The sequence below is a fragment of the Xiphophorus couchianus genome, chromosome 9 (genome assembly GCF_001444195.1).
Source record: "Xiphophorus couchianus chromosome 9, X_couchianus-1.0, whole genome shotgun sequence".
In the NCBI taxonomy this organism is placed as follows: domain Eukaryota; kingdom Metazoa; phylum Chordata; class Actinopteri; order Cyprinodontiformes; family Poeciliidae; genus Xiphophorus; species Xiphophorus couchianus.
In genome coordinates, this window is record NC_040236.1 from 16,555,736 (window position 1) to 16,579,463 (window position 23,728).

At 42.6% G+C, this 23,728-nt stretch overlaps 1 protein-coding gene across 1 annotated transcript; it reads right to left on the bottom strand.

Annotated features, from left to right (window-relative positions):
• Positions 1 to 868: 868 nt before the first annotated feature.
• On the bottom strand, positions 869 to 23,332 carry onecut3a (one cut homeobox 3a). The gene is made up of 2 exons (XM_028028843.1): positions 21,939 to 23,332; positions 869 to 3,582 (listed from the first exon to the last, which is right to left on the bottom strand). Exons 1-2 carry the CDS (start codon positions 22,975 to 22,977, stop codon positions 3,293 to 3,295), a joined length of 1,329 nt encoding a protein of 442 aa, XP_027884644.1. The 5' UTR covers positions 22,978 to 23,332; the 3' UTR covers positions 869 to 3,292.
• Between the last annotated feature and the right edge of the window lie 396 nt (positions 23,333 to 23,728).

A 23,728-nucleotide genomic window follows, 5' to 3' on the forward strand; every position in this document is an offset into this window, starting at 1 on the left:
TGCATTGTCTGTGTGAGTGGATGTTTGTGAGAGAGCGTGCATGCATCTGCGTGACTGGATGTGTTTTATGTGCGCGAGTGTGTGTGACCAGTGCAGTCCCACCCGTGGTTGAAGGGAAAAGGCACTCAACTCTGTCTGCAAGGCGACCACCTCCTCCTAAGTGGCACGATGCAGTCTGACTGCACTGTTAGAAACAAATGTAATGTGTGTCTTTAATACTTGTCGGTGTGTGGCGTTTTTTTTTGTTTTTGTTTTGTCTTGTTTTTTGTGGGACAAAAACATCAGGAGGGGTTTTGGTTGATTAAAAATTGTTTTGGGCTGTGTCCCCCTAGGCAGTTTGCGACTGGTAGGCTGCAGTATCTTTGGTATTAGTGGCGGTTTCACAAACCACTCAGCTTAGTGAGGTAGCCACACTGGTTCTCACTACAAACAAATGTCATTTTGTCAGCCTCATAACTATAGAGCTGAGTCTATCTATCTATCTATGGTTACTGAATTGTACTAGTCGATTTTAGCTCATCTTCCTTTGGCGAAGTTGACTCGCTGCTTACAGCAGCATGGTGTTTAGTCAGTGCCCCCTCCATCAACTCCTCTATAGTGACCATTTGTTATCTAATCTGCACCGCTAATCTGACTACATTGTTGGAAATGCTACAGTTGCATCTTAAGACCACACAGATGACTATTAACCCGCCCCACCCGTCCCCCTCCAACAGAGCGAACCGAGTCAGCCAGGACGTTCGGAGGTCACGGTTTGTCCCCCCCTGTGTTCTTGAGGTTCATCTAGAGAGTAGCACAGTTCTGACATGAAATGCCAGAAGAGAGAAAGCGTCCATCTTTTCTTCTTCTCTGCAGCTTCCCCCTTTTCTTGCCTCTTCTTCCTGCAAATGTCTCCTTTAAGTCTGCAAAAAAAATAAATCCTTCAGCAGACCAAGTCCTTGTGTCCCCCTTTTTCTCCTTTTAAAAAGTCCTTCCTTTTTTGTTTTTTTTGTTTTTTGATTTATCAACAAGGTGCCTTACGTATGCACAACAGAGCACAATAGTAACAAGAAATAGAAACTTTGTGTCTATGGTACTAATTAAATACCCGCATCAATATAGAGAGGAAGAGAGAAAGGGCAAGGGCCAATGGGATTAGATTAGAGGGACAAAAAAGGAGGTAGAGAACCAAAGATTGAGTGAGAAATTTGTCCAGTTTTGTGTTGGTGACGTTTTTTGTTTTTTTTTCCTGCTTTATTGATTTGAGGTTTGGGTTTTGCCGTACAATCAGATTATTTTTTTCCCCATTTGTTTTTACTAGAAAAAGTTTATCTCAATTCAGTTAAAAGCTGATTGTTTGTTGCTATGGCACACACTGCCCTTCATCATCAGTGAGGTGCACTGTAGTGTGTTGACCTTAGTACCGTATTCTCACATTAAGGCAGTAAGCATTGGCACTGTTTTGTCATTGTGAGTGCGTTGGTTTGCTTTGGGTTAGCTACTGATTCATAACCATAAGGTTTACATTAAATTATCAGTTTCAGAGATCTTTTTTTTTCTTTTTTTTTTTGCAAACAGATAAAATGAATGCAAAATATAAAGCCTCCGAACTAAAAGAATCAAAATTTTAACCTCCAATGAGTCTGTCTCGCCTTTCGGTTTCCCCCTGATGCACTTCTCTCTCCTCCTTTTTCAGTAGTAGTTTTTTTTCTCATTTATTAGTTCCTGCCTACATACACTAATTCCCTGCCTTTGCTAAATCCCTGCATGTTTTTTTATTTTTCCAGTGTTTGGCTCAACCATCCCTCCCCCCTTCCTCCAGCTCCACCAGTGCTGGTTGGATGAGGAACAACAATAGGATAATGGTTAGCTATTGATCCACCTTCAAAGAGCTGCGAGGGCCTGAATGTGTTGTGCCGTGACTTCTCCTCAGCATCTAGTGGCTCTTCCTTTTCTTCCCTCTCCTCTGGTCTGTATTCTCCCACCTAGCCCCCCACCCCACAACCTTTTTTTTTTTTATTTTTCACTCTGCTGAGTACGGGTCTCTACTGTCAACAGCAGGGGGCACTGTTGTTCTGCCAGTGCAGACAGGACTAGGATGGAGTGGTGTGCTGTTGGTTTGCTGCCTGCTGCTCTGGAGGCCTTTGTGTGTCGTCTTCTGTGTGCTCCTCTGCTTTTTTTTTTTCTTCCTTTTTTTTTCTTTTAATATGCAGCTGTAATGTAGTTTGGCTGGATGCCCGAGCGTGTTGTTGTCATCGTTCGGTTCCCAGTTATTGATTCGCGCTCCCAGCAGAACAAAGAGCATGTCCAGACATCGTGCCGGCCTCTCATTTTGGTCAGGGAAACTCAGACTCTATACGCTCAGGCTCGGAGTAACAATGACATCTCTCCCTGCAGGCCCTTTGACATCTGTGCAAAAATATAACCTGGGCCTGGAAGAGGTGAGGATCTCCTGCTGAGCGTCTTGAGTTTCACCTTCAGGAGGCAGAAAGGGGAGGTGGGGGTCAAGGAGCCACTTTCTCCGTCTGCATCGATTCATTTTTCAATTCATTAGTTTGCTGTATGATCAGCCTGAGCTGCTCTCTGAAATGGCTGGCCATCAGGGAATACCTTTGGCTGAGGAATGAAGGAGACTACGGGGGGGGGGTATAAAAAGGGTGGAGGTGGAGGCAGAGAATTGGAAAGCCTTGTTGTTTATTTTGTTTTGTTTTTTTCCCACAGGCTGCACTGCTTTCTTTACGACGGCCTTCTCTCCGTCTCACCGCGTGTGAATGTGCAGGATGGGGCACTGATAATAAGGCTATGTGCTGTTGTCTCGTCAGATTTATTGCCGTTCGTTCGCCCTTGTTGCTTCCACAGAGAGGGCGTGAAAAAGGAGGCAGACACAAAGGAGGTGAGTTGAAGGAGGAGGCTGGCAAAATGTAGAAACCGTCCAAGAAAATGATCAAATCTTTGGTGTCTCTTTGCTTTGTCAGATGTAAAAATTTCTCAAAAGCAAAAGAAAAAAGAGAAAAAAAAAAGACTAAATCAATGATTGTCCTTGTGTGAGTAGAGCAGAGTGAACCTGACTTCACACCTCACCTCTTAAGATTCTGCTTCTTCCAGGTGAGAGCTTGAGATTTTGACTGACAAGAATGATGATTGCATGGCACGAAGGGTTTTTTTTTTTTTTTTTTTTTTCTTCTCCCAGGCAGTCCAGGGTCAGGTTGGGTCATCAGAGACAGGTTTCACAGCCACCTCCTTGTGACGCCTGCTGCTTCAACCTGGTTCCCCAACCCTCTTTGAAGGCCTCCTATTCCTCCTCCTTCTCCTCTCAGGCCTTGGAGAAGGTGGTGGAGGTCCCCGGCTGCCCGGGGCTGGCGCCGTGGTCGTCGTGCCAGCGGTCCACGCAGCGGCGGCGTGCGTTCATGAAGAAGTTGCTGACGGTGCTGAGCTCCAGGCCGAGCTGCTGGGAGATGGTGATCTGCATTTCCTTGGACGGGCGTTTGTTCTCCTTGAAGATGGCGATGAGCGTGCGACGCTGCAGGTCCGTGAAGACTAGACGCTGTTTCTTGGGCGCTGTGTTGCGGTCCTTGTGTTGCTCCTGTTCTTTGCGCTTGCAGGCTTGGTTTGGGTGGCAGCGGTGGGAGGGATGGCGATGAGAGCGGGAAAGCAGAGGAGGGAAAGAAAAGAAACAAACAGAAAAAAAACAAGGTAAATACACAGCAGTGATTGTTTTCACAACGACAAAACAAAAAGAGAATTGGTGGAGGTGAATAAAAGTAACCGCCTTGCAAATGTATTTATGTATTTAATTGAACTTTTTCCACATTTTGTCATATTTCCACCACAAACATCACAGTGCTTACTGATATTTCATGGGAATTACCAACACAAAGGCATGTGTGATTTTAAAGTGGAGGAAAAATTATATGTGGTTGTCTATTTTTTTTTTCTTTTGACAGTTAAATGAAAGGTGTGGTGAACATTTGTATCCAGCCAATTTTAGTCCAGTTGCATCTGTAATTTTGTTTTTACCACCAGAGCTTGCAACTAAATTTTACAGATAGAAATGTTTTCCTTTTGCTCTTTGCACAACAGCTCGACGTCAGTCAAACCGGATGGAGAGCGGGAGGGAATGTCATCTATTAGGAATTCTCTGTTCGATTCAGATCTCGACTTTGACTAGGTCATTCTCGCACATTAATATGTTTCATTAAAATCATTCTGTTGTAGCTGTGGCTGCATGTTCAGCGTCATTATTCTGCTGACAGACGAACCTCTGCCCTACACTCAAATCTTTTCGTTTTCCTTTTCCTATCAGCTCAGTTCCGCTCCTCTATCCCTCCTGAAAAGACGCATCCTCACAGCATGATGCTGCCACCACCATATTTCATGGTGAGAATTAGCTTTCCCACAGAGCTATTGTTTTGCAAGCTGGCCAAAAAGTTGCTTCCCCTATGTGGCGTGTGACAAACTTTGAATGGGACTTCTTCAGAGTTTCTTTTAACAATGATGTTATTTCTGCTTCTTTCTCACAGAGGCCATATTTATTTATGTCTTAACAGTCGTGCTGTCAGCAGAGTCTCAAATCTGCGCAGAAATTTCAGAGGCTTCTTGACTTCTTCTCTAATCCATTCTGGCATTTTATGAGGACAGCAATGCCCAAGTAAGTTTGCTTCATGCTACACCTCACATTCAGATAAGGGATAGAATAGCCTTCTGTGAGATGATTTAAGCTCGGAGGGTTGTTTTATAACATGCATGTGCTTTAATCTTCCTCACAACTCCATTCCTAACCCCGTCTACTGTTTTTGTTGATCTTTGTGGTGCTGTTTGTTCACTAATTTTCTCTTTCTAAAGAGTTATTCATACTGAGAACAAACCGGCTCTAGGTGACATTTGACCGCATCAAAGTAAAGGGGGAATAAATGCAAATGCATGATGAACTTTTCAGATTTTGATTTGTGAAACGGGCATGTTTTCCAGATGCTTTGCAAATATGTACAAGTTTGTGGTCGTGTGTCATATAACATTCCAAAACAAGTTGAAGTCTTTGGTTGCCAGGAGACACAACGAGAAAAGGTGCAAGTGGCATAAATACTATTGCAAGGGACTGTATTAACTACTACTTAGACACATAAAAACTAGCCTATGCACCAGCAGCGGTGCCACAGCTCTATCTCTATTGCCATATTAAAGTTGATTTAAAGCTAATCCATGCGTCCTGCCCAGTGGGAATATTCCTTCCATCCTGCGGAGTGCAGACAGGGAGCCAGCCTGCGGTGAGAGAAGGACTGGGTGGGGAGGGCAAGGCAGCGGGACTGGCTGTTGCCTACTAGCTGGAGACACTGCTGTTTGATTCAATATTAATGCAGTTTGAGTCGCAATGGGGGACTGAGTGACTGATGCACAAAAGTAAGCATTTTGTGTGTCGGGGGTGTGTGTGTGCGTGTGTGTGTAAATGAGAGATAGAGGAGACGGGGAAAGAATAGAGACAAGAAAATGAAAGATGAACGAGTGAGACAAAGTGTGTGTATTCGTGTGTGTGTGTGTAAGAACCAAAGAGGAGACTCGAGAAGGGGAAGGAGGGGCGTTCATGTGAAGGAGAAAGCAAGATATTGACCGACTTGCTGTAGGAATTGGAGGGGGGGGGGTTCTGTAGGGACTGAGGTCAGATCCCCCCCAGCAGGTCTACAGTCTGTTACTTCAAACAGAGCCCACTGGAGCCCACTCTATAGAGCTCTGAGAGGGTATTTATAAACCCTCCTAGCCCCCCCCCCCCCCCCCCCCCCCCCCCCCCCCCACCCCCACCCCATCTCCTCTCTTTCCCCAAACACAAACACTTGAGAGGTGCTTGCACTGGCTGCTATGAGCCCCCTTCCCGTACACAGACCAATTTTCAAAAGAAAAACTGTGCACTCCTACATTTGGGAGGGGGTCCAACGGGGTGAAGGGGATGTGTGTAGCGAACACAGAAATTAATAGTTAATAGAGTGCTGTATGTGGGTAAGTGTGTTGTAACTCGGTGTACTTGAAGGAGACGTGTGGAAAGCAGCAGACAGGTGGAAAGTAAAAGCTAGGAATGGTGTAGGAGGATGTGTGTGTGTGTGTGGATGGTTAAAGCTCCACCTCTGCAGCCACATGTTCCCCCGCTGACCAAGGATCGAATCCTCCCAGAACGGACTGCGCGTCCCACTCAACTTCCCCGCCGTCTCAATTAAAAGAGAGCAAATCGGAGAGAGTAAGATGGCGTCCCAGCGGGGCCTCCACCTGCCGCCGTCCGTATTGTCTCATACTTTCATACCTCCTTCAGTAAATGTCTCACTCTCTCACTGTGGGTACGTGCGTCTGGATGCATTTAGTGATGGATTTTTTTTTTTCTTCTTCTCTCCTATGCGCTTCTGCTGTGTGTGCGTGTGTGTGTGTGCGTGTGTGTGTGCGTGCGTGTGTGTGTGTGTGTGTGTGTGTTTTAAGGGTGGCTGTGATTATGCTGAAGTGGCTGGAGCCAACCAGTGGCTCTGTGTGTCTAATTACAGTGGAACAGAACCCATTGATCAGCCATTGCAGTCCAATCTGTTTACTACAGATGTCTAACCTGCACACTTTCACATCCATCATCTTCATATTTCAAATCAACGCCGGTGCTAATGTGCCGCACTCGGATTAGTCCAAAAGCATTGCTTGTGTCTATACATTCGACATATCATCACATATAGTGCTTTGATTTATTAAAGTTTCAAGAGCAAAAAGGAAAAAGAAAAAAAATTACAGGACAAGAAAATGGATTTACAATTGGAGCAATTTCACATTTCTTTGGATAAAAGTTGGATTTTATATTTTCTGATATATCATTTTTAGGGCTGCACAACATTATGGCATTCTTTATACTATGATGAATATATTGGTTGCGATTAATTAGAGTCTCTTCCTTTTTGCAGCATCTTGAAGCTATATTAGGTGTTGAAATCAAGAAATGTCAAAGTCATTGTGGCTGACTGCACATTTTATCAATGTGCAAAAAATGAATGCATCACTATTTGAAATATGACCTAACAAAACTTGTATTGAGGCAGTCCTTTGACATGGGAATATTGAGAACAGTGATGTGATTGCGATTAAGCATTTTGGGCTTTTCCAGTCTTGATGCAGGATTAGTTTTGTTTTTATTTTCTAACCAGCATGATTTTAACATGTTTGACTCATATTTTCTTTGACATTTAGATGCAAACACAGGCGAAATTCAATACCACCACTAATACCAGGAAACAAATACTACAGGGCAGCTTGTGTGATAGATTTTCTTTGGTCATCAATATGGCAATAATCTATAGCTGCACTGCCAAGAAGCATTTATTTATTCATACATATATACTGTATATATATATATATATATATATATATATATATATATATATATATATATGCTTTTTTTTATGAAGTCAAGATATTACTTTTACTAGGTTAAAAAGCGAAAACATTACACCTATTTTCCTGATCTATCTTTCCTGTGTCATTTTTGTTCTTGCAAAGAAAAAAAAACATTGATGGAGCAAACTCAAACCAGATCTGAGGATTTTTTTCTTTCTTGCACATTTTGGTGTAGGATCACACAGATCAGGGAGAAGTTGCAGCTTGACACCCATCAGAGAAAAGGCGGTCTGTCTGGATCAAACTTTGAATGGAAGGGGATTTGTCTCCCAGCTGGGCGGCGAGCCTGAACAAACGTCACAGCCCAGCTGGGTCTGTTTGAAGTCCAGAAAGGAACTGTCATGTGTGACATGTCTATTCATCCTACAGATCTCTACATCTCTGGCAACACTATTAAAATGGATAAGCTACTTTTATTGGAAAAACATGAAGTTTTATACATTCACTTCTCCGTTTCATTTGTTAATGCTTGCATCAAAAATGTGTGCTGTGTTACTGAGATTTCCAAAATTGACAATTAATTCTGCTCCTCTGACAGCTCTCTTTGTTTTGATACAGCCCAGTTGTGAATAAAATGCAATATGGTGCTTCCTTGAGACGTTTTTCACAGGGATTGTTTTCTGAAAAAGCTGCACTTTTATCAGTTTTGGCAGTTCTTAGTTACATTCAAAACATTACTCTAATGCAGTTATTAATGAATATCAGATGTTATTTTATTCTCACTATTCTTCTGTTTCACTTACTCCAAGTAATCAATTCAATTGTACTTTTACTCCTTTAGACTTCCTTGTCAATTTGATAAACATCCAAAATGTTTGTTTTTGTTTTGTTTTTTTCACTCAGCCCAGACAAGTGAGAAAAAATAAATTTGAGATTTTTAAAATACCTTTAAAATGAGACACAAACATTGTCCTGATATTCTGATTTATTGGTTTTGCAATGAACTTTCATTTATTGCCTGCTTGTGATGAGCCTATATACTGTTATTTTGTGTAGTCTGATTTTTTTTTTTCTTGAAAGACGATACCACTAAAACCTGGGGAAATTACCTAGATTCAACCAGGAGTTCATTGTATTCTCTTGTGGCCAAAAGAGGTATTACAAAAACAAAAACTGAACCTTTCAGAAATTATTTCCACACCTGCTTTTCAAGGCTGAAGAGGAGGAGATTTATTTATTAATATAGAGTCAAAAATAGAGTGGCTATTGCACATGTATTTTCTTGTCTTTTAGGGGCAGAATCAAAACAAAACTAAAATATGTAATCTGTTTATGACCTCTGAGATCTGGTGATTAAATGCGTTTTCACTCTTAGAACATAGAGGTTTTTTTCCCTATTTGCCTTTCAGGACTTCCGTAGCAGAAAGTAAAAGCCACATGCACCTGTGGTTACAAATAGGATTTCTTTCCAAATGCGTATATAGGCTTGCTTCAGGTTTAAGTGTCTATGGGAGACAATCAAATGACAGATCAGGAGCCTTTTTTTGCTAGATTGTTGCAGGATTTATTTTTCTTTAGCACCTTAAAAAAAGGAAGCCAGCATATGAACACGCTCACAATAAATGCACCTATTTTCTCCAGGAAGTCAGCGGGAGTAATGACTGTCTTTAAATGTCTCCTCCACACAATCAGCTGTAAACAGTCCCATCTCCTTCACCGGATAGTCACGTCCCTCATCCCTTCATCGACCGGCCCGCTTGGCGCCGGTTGGCTCGGCAGGGGGCGCTCTCGTCGTGGCCCGGCTGCACTGGGGGCGCCATATAGTGCGCTTTGCCTTTGCTACAGGCGCTGGATTTAGTAATCAATATCGATCGATCGGTGAGGAAGGGAGCCCTGATTACTGAACCAAGCTCGGCGTAGAAAAGATGGAGGGGAGGGAGTGTGGGGGGGCCAAGGGGGGTTGGGGGAAATCGATCATTGCAGCTTTTAGAGCTACAGTAGGCACCGAGCAGAGAGACCGACATAAACTCATGCACAAAGCAGCCCGGACAAGAGCAAAAATCCTGGTTTGGTGTTTTCTGAGGTGCACATCCTGCTGATCGGAGAGGGCTGTGATTTCTATAACTCGCTGTATAGATCTGTGAATGCAGCAGCTCAGTATGAATGGATAACACACGCTTAAGAAGCGGAGATTGATTAGCAGCTATTGTTTGTCCTGGCCGTTTTTTACCAGTTTTTTCCCCCCACATTTATCGTAGTTTGCATATATATATATATATATATATATATATATATATATATGGAGATTCTTCAGTGAATGATTTATCCCCCTTTTTTCTTTCACTGATGACATTAATATTCTTCGCCTCGCGACAAACCAAGCGAGGTTAAGAGAGAGGCCCTGGGTGTTCAATATCGATCGATATATTCGTGAATAATTTGTGTGTGAAATTCAGTTCCTCCAATTAATTATACCTCGGAGAGGGGGGCGGAGGTGGAGGAGGGGAGATTCGGAAAAGATATGAGGCGTAAAATAAATTAATATTTCGCGAAACACACGCTCAGATTTTTGGGGGGGCGGGAGGAAGCCGTGCGATGATCCGGCTTATTTGCTGCTTGAATCAGAAAGGAGGAGTAAATAATCATCACCTGTTCCGGCTGTGATGCTAAATATTCACAGCTGGCTGCAGATGTGAGTCCATCTGCAGCATTAATCATCTATTGATCATCGCTGCCCTTCCTGCTCATAATGAGAAAGTCAAACCGCCTAATATTGCGCCCATAGTGGTTTTCGTGAAACGAGCATAGCCTGCACACTTGCATGCAAAATTCGCCCTCATTTTTCCACCTCCGTCCTAAAAATCCTGTCCCAGAACCCCGAAGCGGCGGGGATCCACAAGGGTTTCTGATTGAATTAATTTACCAGCAACGTGTTTACTGGTTCCAGTTCAGCGCGTCCGTGCTCACACCACTGCATCTCTTATATTCTAGGACTGCAGCTTTGCTATTTAGCCCCCCTCCTTTTTCTTTTTTTTTTTTATTAACTTCCCCACTGTTTAACATGGACTGCTGCCCTGAAGATTCATGGCAGCGTTCAGTCTATATTTCCACACGGCCATCTTCTCTCCTCCTCCCACAGAAAGTTGTTGCGTTTGGCATTTGGTTGCAGGACAGTGCCAAGCCCTGTTTGTGTCTTTCACCAGTGGCCAGATCACTTCCAGCTCAATAGTCCTTAATGTAATGGGTGAGAATTAGTGTTAATATACTGATGAAGCGGGACAATTTGTTTGTTTGCCTTTCCCAGCGACTCAGCTGCGAGGCATTTCTTCCCAAGCACTTCAATAACACTTCAACCTGAACTCAGAGAAAAACTTAGCTTCACTTCCAAACCTTTCATTCCTGCAGTAGGCGCCTCTTTCTTTATAGATGAGCTGGGAAAAAAATACATATTAATAATAATACAAAATAGATCGTGCATTGTTTGAGCTGTGGGCAATACAGTGTTATTTAGCGCGTCAAAAAAAATCGTAGTGTGTTATTAGAAACGCGGGGGTGATTCAAGAAAGTGTTAGGAAAATTCAATAATGAGTTGAGACTGCTGCCTGTGATGATCATGCTCTTATGAGGCTCTAGATAATTAAATGCACTCAGCCATTTAAGCACCTGATGACTGAGAGGAGCTGACGGAAATTTTAACCTGCATAATATATATATAATAATATATATAATATATATATATATATATATATATATATATATATATATATATATGTATTGTTTTGGTCACTTTAATATCTGGCCACTTTAATATCTTTAATATCACTTTAATATTTTTTGGCCACTTTAATATCTGCGTGTGTTTGTACATGAGCCGATCCGTTGTTGGGATTACACTCTTAACTGTGATGATCATCATTGCTCTGAAGTCAAATTGCTTTGACCAGTTATGCGTGGTAATTCTAATATTCAAGGCGCTTTAATTTTCCAAAGCAGGAGTGAAAAACTTCTATTCCTTCTTTATTTAGATGAATTTCTATATCGTCAATAGTAGGCATTATTTATTTATTTATTATTTTATTTTGTGGATTTTCTTTTATTATTTTGTTTCCGATAATATTGATAATTTAGTCTCGTGTTCATATGATCTTCATTTTTACAAATGGGAATACGCTTAGAATTGAATTGCTTCTCAGTATCCTTAAAAATTGTAATTGCGGTGACTACAGCGTTTTTGTTTAGTTTTTTCCATATTTGTTTCATTAAAATACTGAGAGAAAACTAGACAAATGACGAGCCTTGTGTATTTTAACCATCAACAGCTTTACAGTCTCGCGGGATTATATGACAGGCTATGCAGAGGTCGTTAAGGTTGAAGTTTGCCCCCCTTTTTATAATTAGCTCCACGTTGGTCTTTTTTTTTTTTTGTGTGTGTCATTCGTATTATTATTATCATTATTTTTTATTAAATTTGTAGTAATTAAATTGCATTTTGCGCTATGCATTTTTGGACGTTACGTCTCCAAATTTCAGCGATTGTTCGAGGTGTCGCCTCCTCCTGCAGCCTCCTGTTTTGTCGCAGGAGAATCTTCCCGCTGATTCGCAGTCAAATGACGCCGCTCGCCTGTCCTCCGGGAATGCAGGAGCAGATTTTTTTTAATATGCAGGAATTTTTGAAATCCAATTCATTCCAACGCCTCCTGCCATGTGCAGATACAGTCAACAGAGATATATATGAGAGCCGAGAATTATTGGCTTGATTTGATTGTGTTAATATCCAGGCTGCTTCTGCAAAACAAAGCAAATGGAAATATGTGGACTTGCGAGTTGGCGTTGCGTTTTAATAAACTGCAGATGCTGTTTTAACTCTTTCTTTTTTTTTAAAGTTTAGAAAAAAAAAATTTTCTAATTAAAATAGACGACTAGATCTGTTCCATGTCTAATTTATGGGATAGAATATAGTTAATATTCAGCAGTTTATGATGATTCTTTTCTTAATTTTGCTGATAAAAATAGACATCTATTTCATAATAATAATAATAATAATAATAATAATAATAATAAAAGAAGTAAAAAAAACATTTTATAAAGAATTAATGACACAAAAAAGGTGTAATTATATTTGATTATTATTGCCTCAAAAACATATGCAGCATTAAAAACTACCAGGGTTTGGGTTATGCACACACACACACACACACACACACACACACACACACGTCTTTCTGTTTTCTCCCAAATTTTTCCCGAGAACAATTGTTAGCGATTTCTTTTTTTCACCAGACAAGAGCAGCCAAAATTATTAATCTCTGAATAACCCGCAGCCAGTTTGTTATTTGTAATAACATGTAACACACATGCTTTATGGGCTCACATCGATTCATTCATCAATTGATTTCGCAGCCGTTTTGCTCCTTTGTTGATCATTGTGGGGTTGCCCAACCGGAGTTTCGGGTTGCATCTGTGGGTACGATTAGCTGTGTGTGTGTGTGTGTGGGAGGGGGGGCAAGAGGGTGGATGGGTGGGTGTGTTTTGTGGTTTTGATGCGATCGAAGCTGCAGACAGACCTATACTGTCTCCATACAAACCATCTGTAGGCTTTAATATTTTTAGAGAAAATTTGTTGTTTTCAGGCTTTGAATTTAATTAAAACTTCATTTTTGCTTAATTTGATATTTCTCCACAGATATAATTGTCCTCCGTTCAACTGGTGCCTCTAAGGTCAGAGCGTTACCACTTTACAGTACAAAAAGATTTGCTTTCAATATTTTTGTTTAAGTCTGTGTAGAGGACAGAATATGCGTAGTTGTATTCTCATTTATGCTTTTTTTATCTAAATTATAATATGCAAGAGCGTTTGGAGAAAAACAAAAACACACACGCAATTATTCCAATTCAATGCAATTTTTGCACCCAACATGACATTAAGTTACTTTTTTGTTTTGTAGAAAACTTATCAACTGGATTCCTGCCTCTGTTCTCCGTGTAATTGCACGGACAATGTCCTTGCCTTGTGTTCTTTACCCTGCGCATTAAACAAGCCATTATCGGCCCTTTAATACGCGATCACCTGTCAGAGCTTCAGATAAGCTCCGGGTGTGCGGAATCAGTGCAGCTTCAGCGGCGCTACACGCTGATTTAACACATTTTTGGGGATGGCGTGGTGGTGGTGGTGGGGCTACTCTCCCGACTCGCCAGTTTAAATAAATAAAATAAATAAAAAAATTTAATAAAAGCCGTGGTTGAGAAGCTGAGTTCTCCCTCGGCGTGTGAGCAGGAACCTCTGACATTTCACTTTCATATCACAGTTGATTTCTGTCCGGGCAAACAAAGATGGAGTTTTGACTTTTGTCGAGAGTGTAATCCTTGACAGTGATGAGGACAGATATCCGTGCAGAAAAGCAAACGTTTTATTTAATTTCATTTTATTTATTTATTTATTTTGGAGAGAGAGGTGCCCCCCCCCCCCCCCCCCCCCCCCGGTGTTACATAATGACGGACTAAACTCAATCAGCGCATTGCTGATGTGGACTGATCAGCATTTTAATTGCACAACAGCCGCCTGCTGGTTGACACCGCTACTTGAACTGACTCTTATGTAAACTGCCACAGATTGTCAAGGGTCAAAAGCTCACAGTCTGATTAGTCCCCCCCCCCCCCCCCCCCACACACACACACACACTTCACCGTTACACAAACACAGAGCCACGCGGTGGAGGTTTTTGGTGTGGGGAAAGGCTCACACCTCAGGGTGGTATAGATCTGGAGGCACAGAAAACAAAACAAAAAAGAAGTTATTTGCTCAGTTCTGGAAGCATCTGAAATAAGTTCTCAGATAGTAATTCAAATGTCCAGTTGATAGGAATATATAGATTTAGGTTGCCTTCTGAATTAGATCTGTGCTAATCAGTTTCTTTTTGGTTCCAATCATGACAAATTTCAATCCTTTTTGTTTCAAATGATGAGGAAACAGTTTTAAATCCAACCGAAAATTAAATGAATACAATAATGTCCCCAATTCATATACCTAAGCATACCCAACCTTGTCTTATGTATAATAAACTAAAAAAAAAAAAAAAAAGGTGAATCAAATTACAAGCTGTTGCCATTTGTAGGCTGAAATGGTGGGAGTTTTATTGTGCATTTAAAAAAAAAACATGAAGGAAAAAACAAAAATTAATGTGGTTTGTATTTGACCTGCAAATCACTGATCAGAGTTGGTGAAGTGATTATTGGCTAATTCACAGTTCTTGTTTGATTAATTGCTTCATCACTAATCTGAATCATTGTTTCCCATTCAGCCCTCTAGTTTTATCTGGACTACATTAAAATAGACTCCAACACTGAAATGAGAATCTTCAAATCATAGATTAAGTTTGATCGATCGATCTTTATCTAGAAATTATTAATTTTTTATTTAAAATGTGGCTACAGTTGTAATGTAAAAAGACTGTCAGATGAATTAGTTTCATCAAGGAAGATTTTCATAATATATGGTGTCATTATAATTTAATGCAGCTAATTTAATCATTTCTCTTCCCTGTGAAGTCTCATTTCATGTTTATAGTAGCTGCAAATAATTCCCAAAATGTTCTTTGACTTTCAAATCAGTTTGCACTGATTTGAAAATCAGTGCAAACCCAAGAATAGACCTAATGAGTAAGTTGGGGGTATAAACTTACCTCCAAACACACCTATTGCTATTTCTTCAACATGTAATGTGAAGTGATTAATCCAAGGGGTCAAACAGAACACGTTTGTGTTACTGAATGATAAAACTAGAGGTGATAAATGCACAAAACAACACATTAGTGAGGCTGTAGAGTTTTATGATGTCTTTTGACTATGTCACCCAATCAAGATTCTCATATAGTTCCATACAATATCAACTGGCTGTACTTATAAGTTGTAAGAAGTTGTTTGCTTGTTTGGCAAAATGGGTTTAGTCGAGGATGTAGTCGGCGTTCACCCACCTGGTTGGATGTGGGGAGTCGCAGAGGGAAGGGCTGGTTCAGGCCGGCAGCCCTGCAAGAACCGCCACTGTTTGTACCACATTCTGAAATCTTTTGTTTTTTCTTTTGCGCAGCGTTTCCGCTTCAAAACACACACCTACAAGTTGAAGTAATTTGATTTATTCTTGATTGTCTCAGGTTTGGGAGGCTTTTGTGTATGTTTGTGCGCGCGCGGTGCCATTAACCCTTTATGCCGGGCCGCGTGCATTGCGTTGACTCTGCCAGCAATTTGATTTAAAGGTCATTCTCTCCTATCGATCCGCTTCGGCGAGGGGGCGACGGAGCAGCGTAGGGATTGATCATCTAAAATAGAAGAGACGGGATCCGAGACTGTACAGAGTCCAGACCTCTGCAGCATTTATAATTGCTAACCACGTATCCTCGTGTGAATTGGAACCACGCGCGCGTGTGTGTGTGTGTGTTCGCGCGCGCGCACTGAAGGGGAAATGGGCTGAGATATGGAAGACAATATCCAATATCTATGCTCCAGTCAGGCTTTTTCTGTTTTCTATTTAAATTCCATTATTTTATTTATTTATTATTTTTTAATAAGTGTGGTCAGAGCATGTGTGTGTGCGTGCGTGTGCAGGACGGATCGGTGTGTGTTGGATGTGCGATAAGTGAAAAGAAGTTAAACGAGTGTGAACCATAAGTCGCCTCGTGCTGCTAATCCCAGTCTATAGCAGAAATCCAGGGGCGCCGTTAGACCTCTCAGATTTGACAGTTTCTGGCCAGAGATGGTGCGCGAGCTGCGTGAGAGTTTTATTCGTGAAATCTGTTTTGAAAGGTGAGCTGTTAATGGGAGGAAAGGTGTTGCACGGTGGGGATGGAGGGAAGGGGAGGGGGGGGGGAGCTACGCGCATTATGGCCCAGCTCCAGAGATGGGAAGAAGAGGCAGAGGAATGGAAATCGATACAGATTCAGGGCCTTAACAATGTGGCGCATATATATATATATATATATATATATATATATATATATATATATACACGCACTCTACAACCCGATCACATACATACATACATACAGGAGGGAAGAAACGAAGAGGCGACAGGCAGCAGCACATGGTTGTGCTATAAAAACTGGGGATTTGCGCTGTTTTTTTGCAGGAGTGCGTTAACAAAACACATTTGCAGGACATCCGCTTCACATGGCTCTGTATATGGTTCATTTCAACACTGGGTTGTTGTTCATTTGTATTTAAAACATAGCGAATTATTTGAAATATGCCATCCGGGCTCTCCGTGGTGGGTTGCAGATTTAATGATGCTGGACATGAAGTGTCATTTCATCTGGAATGAGCCGGGGATTTAAACCAAAATAGCCCCGAGGTATAACCTGCACGAAAATGGCTGTTGCTCTCCCACCAGGGGATTGCAAAGGCGATGCTTGTTACATGTGTGTCTCGGTACTTACAGCACGTTGGTGTGCTTAACGAACAAGGAGGCTCTGAAACCACAGATGCACTGTTTACGCCCCTATGCCCCCCCCCCCCCCCCCCACCCCCCCACCCCCCCCTCATGCATCAATTATTAAAGTTCCCCCAATCGATCATTTCACAGACCGACATCAAGCCGTTTTCTTTATGAAGAAAATCTAGATTCGGATGATTCTGCATTAAAACACTTGCTAACTTCATGTTCGACTTAATGCACTTTTAAAAATAAATAAATAAATGACCAACAAGTATTTTCAGCCAGTTGCGTTTGGGATATTTTTGAAAGTGTTGCAAAATATAGACGACCTTGCAGGCGGGCTCTTAGAAGAGACTGGAGACGTGATTTAAATGGAAACCCCGGTGGGCTCAGTGCTGGACAGGAAAGCAGGATGCAGTGTGGTGTGATTGACGCGATTGAGGATTGTAATATTGATCGATGGGTGGAAGCTGTTGGATGAAATAATGGTGTTTATGGGGTCTACCAGAATACTATTAAGGAGATACTGGTAAAACTCCAGCGAAGCACCTTGAACTGTCCTCAGGAGAGGTGCAAAGATGATTTTAGAACCACGGACAGCACCTACATTGAACAACAGCGTTTGCAGAGAGGTCAAAATAGCGCCACGAGTCAACTTGAAAACTCCCCCCAGTGATTACTTAAATGATGAACTGATTAATCAAAATCTGGAAACTGATTCATACATAAAAATGAAAAAGAAAATACACTGATATTACCACGTATTTAACACTTTGGTGATTGCTGCAGCACACCATGATTTGCATTTCAGCACCACTGACAGCGCTGGCTGCATTTAACGCTCCTCAAGCTGCAGCTGTATACGGAGATCTAAAAGTGCCACAATTTAACAAAAAAGCAATCACCACATGTTCACTTAAACTTACAAACAAATTGGAAATAAATGCACAAATAAAACTTTCAAAAATGCTTTCAATGTAAAGTTGTTGGGTATTTGTTATTGTATCTTGTTGCAGCACTTCATAAGTTCATTTGATGTGCTGCCTTACCCATCAAAATCTGTGTGTGGCTAGCACTGCTTTGATGTAGAAAATGTATTGGCTAATCAGAAAATGATCCATAAATTTGTTAAACACTGGAAAAAAATTACACGTCTTTAAGATATAATTCAGAATTTGAATGTGCAACTGATAACTTATTGTTGTTCTTCAAAAACAAAAGGCAATAATGCATTTATTTAACTTCTTTATTGTACTTTGTCACTTTTGGATATCAGTTTCACACTAAGACACATGTTTGTTTTATTTGCAGAGCGTTTCATTGTAAAAGTTTCATTTGAAAGCTTGGAACAAAATGGAGGTGGAAATCATCTCAAATTATGACCACCTGCCTAAAACGAGAGCATAGTATCTGCTTGATTTATTGCAAAAATTGCAAGAAAGAGTTCAGGTGGAGGAGCTGAGTAAAGTATTAGTATTATGCCTGGATTAAGCCTGTGCAAACTGCTTGTAGTCCATTGAAGCATGAATAGAGGCCTCCCCACCCCTTATTTTCCTCCATGTTTTTCCTCTGTGTCCTGAGGGTCTTGACCTGCACACCCTAGCACGTGCTGCAGCCATTCAGATGGAAATTAACCTATGCTGCTCCTTTTTTTTTCCACCCAGCCCTTTCTATTATCCCCAGGAAGAGTCAACTCGACATGCCACAACATATACTCCCTTCAAATATTGAAATCTGCTGCCCATAAAGATGGATATGGCATTAGAGCATGCATGTTGTGTTTTATGTGTGTATCTGACACAGGATGGAGGTAAACAAATTGCCAAGATGTCCCAACAAGTGAACTACACTGAGACAACCTGATTAAAACAAAGAAAAAAAAGGTGTGCCTTTAAAAAAAAAAAAAGAAGAAGAAAAATAAAACAGCTGTCCCCTCTCCCACAACCTTTTCCAGCTCCCACCTCCCTCCTCCTCTCTCTGCTCCAGGGGAGAGACCAATGGGTGAGAGTGCTGAGGCGGGATAATTGATAGATGCACTGGCTATCTTTATCGATCAGGGCTGTATTGACCTGACCAAATACATTGAGATGGAGTGTGTAATTCAACACAGATGCAAAGACGAATTGTTTTCATCGTTAATGCGATCTTTAAACGCCTCCCAAACCTCACCTTTTCCTGTGTCTCTCTCTCTCCTACACGTACAGCTTTGCAAATAAGCTGTTTGTTTTTAAAACTGTTTATACTCCAATGCTCTGAGTATTATGGAAACAGTCACACCGTTGGTATCTTTTCTAAAACTGCGAGGCACGTCTCTCCCCTCACTGATTCAATGTGAAGGACGCGAGATAAGCCCCCCAAACAGTGCCCATATCTCTGTTCTGTTTTCCTTTCAGGAGTGGATTGTCATTTGAGTGTGTGTGCGCAGACACTGGCATTTTCACATTAGCTAAGCAGGGCAGCTGTATTGATTTGTGTGACTGTGATGAATTTGGAATAGTAATTTGAATTTATTGATTGATGTGGCTGAGCGAGTATGGCCCAGCCTCACTTTCAGCAACACAACCCCGCCTCCCCCTTCCAATCCCCACTAACTCCCACTCCCAGCCCACATGTGCTCTGAGGATAATTGTGATTTTAAATGCAGTAAGTAAAATGTAGCTCCTGACATTTGCATATGAGTCATTTGTCATTTCGCCCAACTGGGGTTTCCCTGAGCTCTGCTGTGGTGGCAGGGTGATGCACAATAGGGTGTACGCTTAAAACGAGCAGCAGATCAGGAGGGAAGTTTGAGGGGAGATAATTGATTACAAGCATGGCCAGCGGATCACATTAAGCTTAAAGAGAAGGCCACATGTATGGAGGGTCAGATGTGCCACAATTCAGCACAAAAATATTCCATAATAAATAACCCATTAAATAGTACATTTGTTGAAATTGGAAGCAAAGGCATATATGCCACATTTTGATATGTGCTAAATTACAATATACTTAAAAAAAAAAAACATCAGTATTAATTATTTCAAAGACTCCTTTTGTAGCAGATCATACACTTTTTCTGAACTGTTGGCCTTACCCATTCAGTCGATGGGCAAGATTAACATTTGTCTAATTAAAATGATTGACCAAAAGTAGATTTGTTGGGCAGGTTAACCAGTCAATTGTTTCAATCTGTTGACAAGCAGCAGAAATTATTTAATTTACTTCTTAGAAGACACAGGGACATCTCCTGAAAGTTCTGCAAGGGGCAGGTAGATGGAATTGGAGAGGGGGGGACACCAAAACCAAATGCCATAAAAGCTTTCAAAAATTTCAGGAGTATTTTTTAGGTATGTTGCTATTGGCAACTCATAAAATGTGGGCACAATAAAATAAAACACTTTAGCCTGTTTAGTATTTTTCCAAGTACAGTTTTTGTGTTTATGTCTTCAAGTACTTCAAAAACAAAGGAATGAATATGCTAGTGTATAATTTCTCACCTGCTACAAAAGAATTTAAAAGAGCACTGAAATTCCTAATTTCTTAAACATCTTGTTCAGGTATAATTTGAGTTTGAAGTCAGGCATTTACTTAATCTTGGGGGGGAGGAGAGGTAGCATACCCAATGGCACACCTGGGTATATTGCAGCATAGGTGTTGTGAAGCAAACAAATGCACATTTAAATATTCATTGAATTTATGCCACACCTAACAGGGTACTTATTTATTTAACTACATCGTGGCACATCTGGCCTCCCATATAGTTTGAGCAAACAAAAGCAGGTGAAAATATTGCTCTTACGCCTTTAAGAAGGCCTCAGTCCAACCACATTGAAATATGCAGTAGGTGTGCACTTGCACAGCTCTGTTGCTTCCGCTGAACCGGAGGTTTTATCCTGATGCCGCCAGTGGAAGATATAAAACCCCACAGCCCAATTAGCTTTAACAGCAGTGGCACTTAAAGAGACAATTGTGGAGTGTTTAAATCTTTATTTACCAGAACCCCCACTAAATACGCAAAGGAACAATTTACATGCCATTAAGCGCTTTTCAATGGGGCATTGACTGGAACTAAAATATGCCACTATATCCGCTTAATTGAACTGTTCGCTGAAATACGGCGGAGAAGCGCTGATTGACGTTTGGAGGCGCAGCTCGTCTAAACAGGGGTCTTTACACAAACATCGATGAGAAGGGGGGGACCTTTCACTCACATCTCCGTGGCTTTTTCGTTTTTCATTTATGTCCCGTTAATCAGGTGTTAACGGGGGGTTTAAAGCGAGGGCGGGGATGTGTGGGTTTCAAATCACAGTCTTAATGTGATAATCTTTGCGCAATAAAAATCGAAACGACTGATCAACGAGTGAAATCAAAACGGCGAGGCATTCGTTTGAGCTAGTAACGAGGCTACATTGCTTCACAAAAAAGAAACAGCGGAAATACATATATATATATATATATATATATATATTTGGCTGCAGAGTGACCACGCAGGCCTTTAAATCAAATTTGGAGAGTTGATGTCCCAAAAGTGCGCAGGGCCAAAGAAAGACGCATCTGTTTGTGTCTCTGCCTTTCAGATCCGAATCGATCCTTTATCAGTGCGCTACACTGAAAGGGGACGCCTGGACCTGAAATATTGATCTATAAGAGGTCATGCTCCCTCTGGCTCTGCCCAGGCCTCAGACTGCACCCTTGTTTGACGGCTGCTAAATTATTTGATCACGTTTATTTTAGTTTATTAAAGCTTTTTTAGCAGTCATAAATCTGTATCTCAAGTTAAAATTGACATTGTTTGACCCTTTTTTTCTGGGTGGAGGTTACTTATTTGAATATGTAGAAAGGAAAGAAGGAAAAAGTCACAGGCGAGTTGAATATGTCCCAGTCTGTATCCGTGCGTAAAAGTGCTGCATGTGCGCCAAACCAAGCTGGTCTGCAGACTGCGGTCGCACAAGATCCGATTCTTTTGTTTATCACCAAGCGTGTGTTTATACAGTCGTGGATTGTGGCATCAATCAAAATATAGATCCCCCCCCTCCCGCACCCCCACAACATTTAACACCCCAACTGTCATGATGAAGTTTTACTCGATACGATCGACTAATAACTTCAAGTAATGTCTGTTTGAGCAGCTATTGGCAGTCTCGCCACATTGACTACAGATTGATCCCTCCACATCACTCAGGTTGGGAGCTGTCTCCTCACTCACCTGCAAGCCTGAGCGCTGACATCCGCTGGAACTCGGGCTCCTGCAGCCACTTCCACATCCTCCTGAACGTCTCCCGGCCGGATTTGAGTTTACTCCACGGTTTAGGGTTCCGCAGCAGGTCGGACAGAGTTCCCTGGGACCGACACAAGATCCTCTGTGCGAAGATGGCCTGCGGAATGCTGTAGCGCTTGAGCTCCGCCGTTATCCGCTGCGCCACTTCCTTGGTGTTTATCTCCTCCACCTGTCCCGACCCGGCCCCCTGGCCTCCACCCACCACCGTCTGCCTGTCCCGGTCCGACAACATGGATCCGTTTGCCTGAGAGTGCGGATGGCTGTGATGATGGATGCCGTTCAAGGATGTCATGAGCCCGGCTCCGTGGCCCCCGAGACCTCGGGCCAGGTGATCCTCGCCCCGTGACAGCATTGCTGCGTGGGACTCGAACCCCCCCGATGAAAGCATCTTGTCATTAGACAGGTGAGCTCCAGGACCGTAGGCGCTCAGGGTCTGCTGCGAGCCGTGCAAGGACCCGAGACCGTTGGAGAGCGGGGACAGGGGCTGTCCCATACCGGACATGTCTTTGGGGTAGTGGCCGTAGAGGTTACTCATAGAGGCGAGACTGCGGTCGTCCCTCATCAGGGTAAAGCTGCCGCTGACGTTCCCAGCCGCGAGCCGCTGGTGCGCCGGGTGATGGTGAGCATGCGGGTGAGGGTGGTGAAATTTCTCTGATACGGTGGATATAGGGGGCAGGTGCTGCAGCGGCGTCAGCGTGGTGTAGGTGCTGCTCAGGCTCATCCCGGAGTCGCAGGACATGGTCATGGCCGGGTGCAGGGGTCCGGACAGAGCGTGGTCCGTGCGGTAGTCCCCGGCTCCCTCCAGTATGGAGGCCATGCTGGACACCATGGCTGACCGCCCGTGCGACACCAAGTTCCGATGCGACGCCGACGACTGGCGCGCGTGCGGGCCGTTCATTAAGTCGCCTGTCTGATGAGAGTGAGACACGCCGTGCAGATTTCCGATGTTCTCCATTGTAAGCTCCATCGCTGAAAGGATCTTTATTTCCACCTCCCCTCTCGCCGCTCTCTCCCTCTCCCCGCTGTCGCTCTGTCTCACACTCCTTTCCCAATAAATTTTCAACGATTTCAAAGCCACGCCATTGATTGCAGCTCCTTTCTCTGCGGTCAATCCAGCATGGTTTTAAAAGATCGCCACACACACACACACAAAAAGAAAACCCCGCGCCGCCAAAAAGCCTCGGCTCGGTGTGTGGAGTGTGTCTGCGCCTGCCCCGGATTACTCTTACTCTTCAGCACCTTCTACTATACCCAAAGCGCTGCTCTGCTCGGCTCGGCTGTGTGTATATCGACGCGCCCCTCTCGCTCCTGTTAAGTCGAAACCGAGTCTGTGCGCATGTGCGCGCCCCCGCGGGCCGTGCATCCTCGCTCTCGTCGCTCTCCGTCTGGGGGCGAATCTGACGTCACGGACCCCCCCCCCCCCCCCCCCCCCCCCCACCTCCCAAGTCTTCTCCCGCTCCCCCCAAGCCAGTATCATCCGTTTTGTTGCTCATGTTGCAAACTGAACCACGAATTCCCGAGAAAAGATTGCATTAGGCTTGTCAGATAAAAACACAAAAGTGCAATCTTTTGCAGAGTATGCAACATTTACACCCAGGTGGATAAGAAGGTCTCGCTCCTTGTTTTCTGTGATAAAAGGCGCCAGAAACTCATGTGATTGCTCTGTTGAAGGTTAAATATTAATTGATGATTCACAAAAAGCCACAAGTGTGATGATA